General features: G+C 38.1%; 1 protein-coding gene across 3 annotated transcripts in view; it reads left to right on the top strand.

Moving 5' to 3' along the window:
• The first annotated feature begins 3,463 nt into the window (after window positions 1-3,463).
• larp1b (La ribonucleoprotein 1B) overlaps window positions 3,464-10,572 on the top strand; it is a 47,359-nt gene continuing 40,250 nt past the window's right edge. For 2 of the 3 annotated variants that reach the window (XM_047821863.1, XM_047821862.1), the window contains exon 1: window positions 3,469-4,285. In XM_047821863.1, coding sequence (XP_047677819.1) covers window positions 3,952-4,285 — 334 coding nt within the window. In that variant the 5' untranslated portion in view covers window positions 3,469-3,951. Of the gene's footprint in view, window positions 4,286-10,572 lie in introns of all 3 variants that reach the window. The other variant, XM_027143047.2, reaches the window with a different exon arrangement.

Raw genomic sequence — 10,572 nt, 5'->3', positions numbered from 1 at the left:
TAACTTTAATTCCGATTTCTACATTTGTAATGATGGAAACAGTTGTTAAAAGTTTATTATTGATATATAAAACCAGGCTTTCACAGGTCTGAAGCAGTTATTTGCTCACTTTTGTAACACAAGTGCTAGCACTAAGAGCATGACAATACATGGATTAACCTCGTACTTACTGTTATGCAAATCTGTGTACATAATAATCGAGGAAGGCATTTTTTTTTTGAAGGAATTTTTTTACATGAATGTTACTCTGCAATTATGAGCCACGCCCCCTCTTTACAGGCCCAGAAACAGTCATGAGTGTAGACTTGGTTTTTCAGACCAACACCCTAATTCTCTTCATGTTTAATTGCTTTTAAAGTGAAAGTGCACATACCAACTAGAATGGATCCTGACTCAGATTAAAATTGTAATGGACACCTGTTAAAAAATAATTCGCATTTGCATACAACTGTAATATCTATATTGTCTGCCCCTTCTCCTGACCACCAGATCATTTCATTACAAGCTACAAAGCACCCACCTTGTCCAATCCCTGAGAAACATCCCACCAAAATGGCTATACCCTATAAATTCGAAGGCTCAGCAGACCATTGCAGAGGCTTCCTCTGTCAATGTGAGGTCTACTTCATGCACCAGCTGGAGGTCTAGAGGAGTCTACCAAATGTGCTTTGGTGATGACTCAATTCATAGGGTGAGCATTACACTGGGTTAGAAGCTCAATTACTCAATTACTTACTTGTTTTTGAATATTTAGAGGGGGAAGGATGTGTCACTACAACTACTACAGCTGCGAAAAGGAGCTGAACCAGCCACTAACTATGTTGTAAGTTTAGAACCCTGGCCACACAAAGCAGCTCTAATGGCATAGCCTTAATACCAATTTTTTCAAAAAAGTCTCAACCCAGCACTTCAGGCCAAGATGAGATGCAAATATTAAGATATGCATCCCATTACAATAAATTACTCTGGCCATCTGTCTAGATAATCTCCATCACAACCAACTCCCAAGTTTCCAGTTACAACCTACTTACAGTACTTACAAACCTATGCAACTACGCGGAGCACAGATCTCCACGGAGGAGTGACAGCAATTGTGTTTTACTGTGGTTAGTCATTGCAATGTCTTCCCTGAGAAACCTGGATTGTGCACTGTTAAGGTGGACCTGAGTTCTGGTTCTTTTAGTTTTTCTCTGCCCTTATACTATGCATTGCTAATAAAGTGTGTTGTCTATCAGCCATAGTAGGCTCTAGGTCTGCAGTCAATTTGATCCACAGTTAACTTGTTGAGGAACTGCAACTACCCATTATCCCCTGTGCTGCCCCATAAAAATCATTGCGGTAGACAACTGGCCCATCATAAGTGGATAAATCACCCACAAAATCGGGGGTCCCGGTTACATTACAAGCTTGACTTTTTCACATAGAAGACTGGTAATTTTCATCTTTCTGCAAGCTCTGTGGGGGTACGGTGGCTTAGTGGTTAGCAGGTTCGCCTCCAGAGTTAGGGGTTCGATTCCCGCCTCCGCCTTGTGTGTGTGGAGTTTGCATGTTCTCCCCATGACCTGAGAAGTTCGGATAAGCGGTAGAAAATGAGTGAGTGAGTGAGAGTGCAAACTCTGTAATGTTAGGATTTTCGTGGCTTCACAGACACAATCCCAGAATCTCCTGGCCATATAAAGTCACTCACTGTCTGACTCACTGCTTCACACTGATTTAACAAAAGGATAAACACATTTATTTAGTATCTAAGAATTTTACCACAGTATACTATAGTAAATGATATTGTATAATAGTCTTTTTTCATGTGGGTTCATTTTTAGGGTGATGGATATTTCTTTATGTTTTTAAATTAGCATACACATTGAACAATGTAAAGTAGAACATACCTTTACTTTGAGCTTGCTTTTCTTCCTCAAAGTAAAGGTATGTTCTACTTTACATTGTTCAATGTGTGCTAATTTAAAAACATAAAAATGTCCATGACCCTAAAAATGAACCCACATGAAAAAAAAGACTATTATACAATATCATTTACTATAGTATACTGTGGTAAAATACTTAGATACTAAAAAAAATTACTATAGTAAGGTTGAAAAACAGTATACAGAACACTATGTCACCCTATAGTAATTATTCTGTATTTTCACTTGTAAAATTGCAGTGCTGTGACAATTTTTACACCATCGGGGCCCATTTTCATTGTCTTGCCTGGGGCCCCATAACCTCTTGGGGCGGCTCTGACTGTAATGACTCTACTTGCTGCCCTTCCTCCCAACCACCAGAGGGAAACCTTGCCAGAATATTAATTACTTCTGGGTTACCTTGCACTATGACAGACGACAGCCTCAAGTAAAGTTTTGAAAGTTTAGCTAAATACCAATCTATTATCCTTTTTTTCACTGATTGGTTTTGTGATTTTGTCCTGTTGCTTACTGTCTTTTCAGTATTTTGGATTTTTGCTTGGTTGTTCTGACTGTGTTTTCTGCTTATCCATTTGAACTGTCTGCTCTGGTTCTTTAACAAACCTCCCTCATGGTTTATACACCACCTGTTTCTGCTAATCCTTCACAACTAACTGCTTGTTCTGGAATCTTCTCATGACATTTTTTATCTGGACTGGTTTCTGCACCTTAACTGACTCATACATTCATGGAATTCATAACCAAACATGCTCTCTCTCTCTCTCTCTCTCACACACACACACACACACACACACACACACACACACACACACACACACACACAGACACAGACAGACACAGACACACACACAGACACACACACACGCACAGTGGGAAGGGGTTGAGCATATGCAAACTCAAAGGATGTTTAAGATTTGAATATTCATATAGTCTGGATTTTCTTGAGCAGTGGCTCTCAAAGTGGGGGTATGAATAGTCTGAAGGTCCATGATAATGATTTTTTTTTGTTTGTTTTAGTGTTGAAATCCATACTTAGATAAAACAAGAACACCTTATATTACCCAATGATGTGTATAAAAAAATATGGTCTTTATTGTTTATTGTTCATGTAACAATATTCAAAATATGGAGAAAAACATATTAAGCAAAATAGTTTTATTTGTTTGTTTTGCATTTTAACCACATTTTCATAAAAAAGAAGAAGAAGAAGAAGAATTTAACATTTGCCTAAAACGGGTGCCTGGGAAGTCTGCTGTAGTTAGGTGCTTAGTAAATGGTACACACCTACACTGAGTAAAGATCCTTATCCAGATATTTCAAACAGTTTTGATCTTACACAGTAATAGTACTGACAATAGGGTAACCACACACACACACACACACACACACACCAACATCAACAGCAACTGTATGAGCCTGAGTGTGTAAAGTCAACTTGTATGCATGTATGTATGCATATATGTGTGTGTGCATGTATGTATGTATACGGTAGCATGGTTTGTCTGTTATGCAAGTTTAGCTGATGTGCGTGTGTACAGTGTGCATGGCGAGTGTGTTGTGCAAGTTTAGCTGATGTGTCTGTGTGTGTGTGGGTTCAGCTGATATGTAGGCCACGTCAGTTTGTCCTTACAGAGTAAACGACTGAGGCGCCGTTCCGCAGCAGCACCACCATCCGGCCGCTAGACGGCAGTGCTGAGTTCATTTCATCAGCGAATCAATGACTCGTGGCTATTCGTAGTTATTTCCTTTTAGGTTCACTGCAGATCGGCCCAAACGTCAAGTTGATCGGAAACGTGGAGAAGCAGCTAAAGTTGTTTTGGGGGTGAAGAAAATTCTTCCGTTTGCTTTGTGCTAGATTCCCAAGATGTCTTGCTGCAGAGTGAAATAATTTTGACTCGTTATTTGGGCTACACCGTGAGCTTGTTCTGACTCGAGCTGCTGTCAACTGGTGTAGAGTAAAAACACTAGAGAGTTTAACCTCAGGGACACTGGCACATAAAGCCGTGTTGGAGTGTTGTTATTGTGCAGCATGTCGGCTGAAGTGGTGAGTGAGTGTCGGCTAGGAGAAGGAGACCAAAACACCGCGGGGAAGTCTGATCTAACGAGGAGTCCGGACGAGGAGCAGCAACGAGCTCCAAAAGTCCAGTCTAAGCCCCCAAAACAGGGGGAGATGGACGCCAAACTGGGCGGATTGAACAAAAACAACACGAACCGTAAGGAAAACGACCAAAATGAAGCAAGCAACAATGCAGAATTGGGCAAGAAGAGCGTGAGTGAGGCACCGCCGCCCAGAGTTAACCCCTGGACGAAGAACAACTCGTCGTGTCCTCCTAATAACTCGACAAACAACACTCAACAAACGGGTATGTTCGCCTTTTAACGGCTTCTCCAGCACTTTTAACACTCGTCTTATAATTGTGAATCGTGTCATGGTTTATTTACACCGTATCAGGGTTTATTTAAGCCTTTTCTAGCTTTGGAAAAACCTCAAAGGCTTCGCTTTAGCCTTCATGCTATTATTATTATTATTTTTATTATTATTAGCAACGGCCTGGGAAGTTAGTCGAGGCCGTATCCCAAATGGCTGCATGTTCACTAGATCTGAGCGCGTGCAGTCCTTGCGTTTGCGCACTACGTAGTTCACTATGCGATTGTTAGGAAGCCGTTTGGGACGGAGCCAAGCAAGTTGCTAAGTCGTATATCAGAGATGAAGTGTATTGTAGCATTTAGCTGTAGTTTAACCTTCAGGCTGTTTGTTTATGTATTTAAAAATACTTTGTATTGTTAGGAAAGTTTGTTGTTAGGAATGTGAAAAAAAAAACAAGTCACAAACTATATATATATATGTGTGTGTGTGTGTGTGTGTGTGTGTGTGTGTGTTTGTATGTATGTATATAATTAGTTCTGTACATTCTTGTGTATATTTGGGGTTGAAATTGGTTCATATGTGAATTTGCACACATGTAGTGTTACTTTCTATATCTTATCTACTCACATGGTACATAATCTGAGTAGAACACTTTTTACCTCTTTATTATTATTGTTTGTTTTTTTAATTAAGCTAAATATAATTCTATATTTGCTGGTACATATGCAATGTTTTCATCTTTACAGATGATATTTCTTGATATTAATTGATACCTTTTTAAATAATTATGGTGCATGCCCAGAGAATTCCCGGTCCTGACATTTAAAAGATCTTTTTGGTATTTAATAAAAGTCCTCATAGACTTGTTTTTCCATCTACTTCGAGTCCTGGCACTCGATCCTTCCTGCATTATTTTCAGCCAGTTGTGTTAAAAGCCTAAACACACAGATATGTGCAGCTGGATGTCATAAGGAGAGACGCTAAAAGCTCTAGTAGTGTTTGCACTTACATGGAAGACTAAAGCAATGAGACGATGTTTAGGGCAGACTTGCTGATCAGGGCAGAATTAGAGGATCTGCCCTGTCCCCGTCCCTGTCCTCGTCCCCTCCCCCAGTTAAACGCTGCCGTCTGATCAAATTGCCCCAGTGGAACACGTGGAGTGCTGACAACTGCAACTCTGCAGTTTAAATCTAACTCTGGGGCGTCGTGGCTGAAAGAAATAAAGCTTTAGCATATTAACACTGTAGCTAGAGAGTGCTGATTGAGTAGCACATACTCATGTAAAAGTTTGTTTTCAAAGCTCTTTTTCTTTTTTTTCTTTTCTTTCTTTTTTTTTTTTTTTACTGAAAGAGGTTTTGCAGGATTATCATGTGTTTGCTCGAATGTTAAAGTATGATAGAAAAGGTCAAGTGCAGGTCCAAACATCTATAGCACTTCGTTGTACTTTATTCATGTGGGAGTTTTTGAGTGTTGAAAAAAACAGCCTGCTTTCATTCTTGTCATGGTTTTTTCTCTGTTATTAATGCTGTAAAGTGTGTGAACATTAGATATGTATGTTCTGTGAGAAAATAAGCTACAGGTTCTCCCAAACCAGCAATATTAATATCTCCTTACGTAATTAGTCGAGGCAACTTTTCTATATCTGTTGATAGAAAGCCAGTTGTGAGAGCAAATAGTTTTCGATAACGTGCTCTGTGTGTATTCGCGGTTTTCGAGCGAGACCGAGCATGCAGTCGTGACTCACTCTCCCCATTCATTTCATACATTTCATACAGTCAGACTTCATTTGCTGGTAATTTAATATTCACTACACGGCAGTACATGATTTTAGCACAGAGCTGTTCCCTTTAAATGAGGTTTCAGACATTGTTTCTCCTTTTTTTTTCTCCTTAGGCTCTCTGCATTCTTGAGGTCATTTAGTACAACGTTCGTGCTCATTGGTTACACTGAATAAGGAGTAGTAGCGACGTTCACTTCTGTGTAATTAGTTGCAGAAATGAAAACACTCGAATTAAGTAAAATTATACGATGCACAATAACGATATTAGTTCACAGGCTTGCTTCTTCAAAGCACTTCAAATCTTTTCCCCATAAAAAGATTGTTAGATTTATTTAGAAACCTTCATAAAAGAGAACACAGGTTTCTGGTGTTTGCTGCTACTAGTACTACTAATAATAAAATAGTAATATCTGTACCCAGGATTGTTTACTCAGGGGCTCCGATGTATTCCTAAATATTTTTATCAACATTCAACTATCCAACATTAACATAAATGAAAGGTTTAATATTAATAATGCACTTGTTCCAATGCATTATTGCCTCTATGGTAACAGCTTGCACACAAAAATATTATATGGATTTTTAATAATGTGCTGTTTAACAAAGTAAAACTTTGTAATCCTCGATGTGGGGACATTTTTTGTTCGAAACATTTATGTAACATTTACAGAAGGAGCGCTTTGCAACAGGCAACGTTTCCCAGCTCAGGAAAATCTACAGGACAGAAGAGTTTACCTCGGTAAAGTGAGTGTGTTTTTCAGAAGACAGACACATACAGAGAGAGACACACACATACACAGACCCAGAGAATTACATACATACTGGGTGGGAGAGAGACATACATCAGAGACTGAGAGACAGACACATAGAGAGAGAGAGAGACTCCACAGTCTTAGAGAGACACACATACATACAGAGACTGAGAGAGAGAGAGACATACAGTACACACACTCCACAACCTTAGAGAGACAGAGACACACACATACATACAGAGAAAGAGAGAGAGACACACGCATCACAACCTGAGAAATACAGACACAGTGGGAGAGAGACACACATCACAGCCTTAGAGAGACCAAGACGCACACACAGACCCAGAGAAATACAGACACCTACTGAGTTGGAGAGAGAGAGAGAGAGACAGAGAGACACAAACACTGAGACACAAACACACAAAGAGCGAGACACAGACAGAGGCTGGTGATGGAGTGACCAACACATTTATACTAAATGAGAACAGGAATAAACTCATCTCAGTGATAATCCACAACATTAAATCTAATACTAAACAGTTAAAACATGTGACATGTTGTTCTTTAACACATTACACACTGTAAACATTGTAATTGGCATAATCACTATGGTACAGTTATACAAACCTGATTCCAGACCATGCTGTTATGTGTTAATAAACACCGGGGTGGTGTGATACAGCACTACGTACAGAGCAGTGCTGCCACCTCGTGTGACATTCTTTGCTTATCAACTGAGTGTGTGTGTGGGTGGTAGAACTGGGTACACTGGGTGTGGCACAGGAATACCCGTTCACACTCCTTCACACCTAGAGACAGTTTTAGCCTCATCAGTACAACTTGTGGCATGTTTAATGAGAGAAAAGCCTGAGAACCAAGAGGGAACCAAAGGGGACAGACACATGGAGAACGTGTGTAACTCCACACACACAGTAACCTGAGCTGAGGATGGAGTTTCCTGTTACACCAGTGTGCTGCCATGTTTCTGCTTCTGCCAACAGCAAATAGTACCTACACAATTTGTGGGACATAAAAAATTTTTTTTAATTGGAAATGATGCTAAAGCATTTTAAAAATAGAAAGTGTTTCTTATTTATTTGTTTGTTTATTTATTTATTTACTGAACAACAAATCTTCTTCTGAACTCATGTTCACCAGAGGCTTCTTAATTATTAACTCTGTCTACAGTCGTGCTTCGTTTTTTCATCCAGCATGGCCTTGCGTTTCCATGGCGACATGATGACGAACGTTAAGAAGTATTTTGCTGGTGCCCTTTAACAGCGAGCCCGGGAGTTCAGATTCCTCGGCTTCAAGTATCCAATGCGAGCGCCCTGCATCTGCAGGTTTAGATCAGCACACAGTTACACAGCTGAAGATATTCACTGGTGGATGTGGTTTGTCTGGTGTATGTGATAATGAATCGGATCCGAAAGTTCAGATAGTTATGTTTGTAATTCACTACGTCTGACCCTGTGCTAGCGAGATATCTTCGCTGGTCTCGCCTAACTTAACATAACAAGAAGTGATTTTTAAAATTTAAACACATTTTTCTCAGGTAACCTGCTGTGTTTGTGTAAAAGTTTAATTCGATATAATTAACTATATATATTTTATTATATAATACAATTGTTGTATTGCATGATTAATTCCATTAGTTTCTTAACCCGTTAATATAAGCGTCAATCGGGGGGATAAAACAGGAGCTACACATTAACATACAGGTTTTGGCAACAATATCTATAATACACACACACACTGTCCACTCTAATAGGAACAACCTTTTCTAATTAGACCATCAACGTTCCCATCAAACATCAGCACGAAGACGAAGTCTGATCTCTGTGACGTGAGCCGGTTGGAGAATTTGTATCCTGGGATGTTCTCATACACAACAGTCTCCAGAGTTTACACAAGAATGGTGTTTAAAAAAAACCCAAACAAAAAAAAAGCACAACAGTGAGTGAGAGTTCTCAGAGAGAAATACACAGTTCCTGTCAGTTTGAACCACAGTCTCTTCCTGGTCGTTCTTCTCTGATCTTTCTAATCGACGAGGTGTTTCAGCCATCAGACTTCCACAAGATGTGTTTTATTAGTTTTAATCATTCAGTGTAAACTCTAGACGCTGAGCTCTTCACCCGCATCCACATGATTTTGACTGATTGGAGGAGAACTGTATAACTGAGTGGGTGTACAGCTGTTCCTGATAATATTGTATCATTTTGTTATACAATTATATTTTCGCTTAACTGGGAGCCTTTTTTTTTTTTTTTTTAAATATTTCATCATTTTTTTCATCTCTGAACACTTTTTATTTATTTATTTCTTTGTTTGTTTGTTTGTTTGGTTGTTTGTTTTAAATTATCACCAGCATGAACAGTATTTTACTATAAAGTAGGAATGTGTGGCATGATGCCGAAGAACCTGTCCATGTTAGTTTAACACGCACCTCAGAAGAAAAAGCTCGTTAAAGTTTTATGTGATTTACGAGTAACTGATTTATGTCAATACTACACAAATTCATCACGCTCGCTTCTACATCACTAGTATTTTTACAATTATAATGAGTATTCTAGTGATGTCTTTAATTTCAGTTTAGTGTCATCAGTGAAGTCTACAAAATTTTTACGTAAACCATACGTAATATTTTTCTTAAATCTGTTCGACCATAAATCTGGCTTCCTGTTTGTGCTTAATCACTTAATCCGACATTAAAATGCTAAATAAGAATGAATACAATTTAAAAAATAGCACTTATATTTTCAATTTAAAATATTATTTGTATAACAAAATAATCTGATATTATTAGGTACAGCTACATTTCATAGACTTAATAATTATTAACATCATTTCATGACCACTAGTAACTTTGGACTGAGCTTTTTCTTTATAATATATATATTTTAAATGCCATGATACAAAATATTAGTAATTTTACTAATATTTAAAATTATAATTTTACTGCATTTTAGGGGAGAGAAGCTTTTAATAGAAAAAGAGGAAATGAAAAATTAAAAATTGACCAACTTTTTTCTTTGCAAATTTATTTGTATAGCTCTTTTAACTATTGACAAAACTTAAACAAGCTTTACATAGGTATATTTGAGACACATTTAAATGAATGACTGTTTATATTTCTTTCTAAATATCCCAGACTTTATTTTCAAACATTGTCCAGAAATGTTCACTACCTTTCAAACGGATTGTGAAAACGACAGAAAACAGCACGTCAAAAGTTACAATTCTTGAAATTACTCTATCTTGGAATCGTGGAGTTCACGACAGTCAGGCTTTATTTATTTGTTATTTTACACTTTTAGAACTGAAAACTGCAGTTTTGGTTTAGGCAAAAACATATTTCCTCTTGCCGTCTATACCAGGGGTCGGCAACCTTAAACACTCAAATAGTCATTTGGACCCGTTTCCCACAAAAAAAAACACAGGGAGCCACAAAACCCTTTTGACATCTAAAATGAAGAGAACACCGCATATATCGTTTTTTTTACCTTTATGGAAAGTATAGAAAAAACTGTAGTGTGTTGCATTTATGAAATCAACAAACTGCTACCGAGTAAACGAAATTTTATTTCTACAAGCCAACAAAAATATTTTGAACAGTTTGAACTAACCTTAACAAAAAAGACGCTGGGTTGAAGGTTACTTTCAAATAAAATGTTCAATGTCTAATTGAGTCCTCTTCGTATTTATGACCAGGACTCTCAATGTGTGACACTTGACAGCCCTGCATGACAT

This window comes from Tachysurus fulvidraco, chromosome 12 (assembly GCF_022655615.1).
Source record: "Tachysurus fulvidraco isolate hzauxx_2018 chromosome 12, HZAU_PFXX_2.0, whole genome shotgun sequence".
Lineage (NCBI taxonomy): Eukaryota > Metazoa > Chordata > Actinopteri > Siluriformes > Bagridae > Tachysurus > Tachysurus fulvidraco.
Note: the sequence above shows the minus strand (reverse complement) of the source record. Positions and strands in the feature narration are given on the sequence as shown.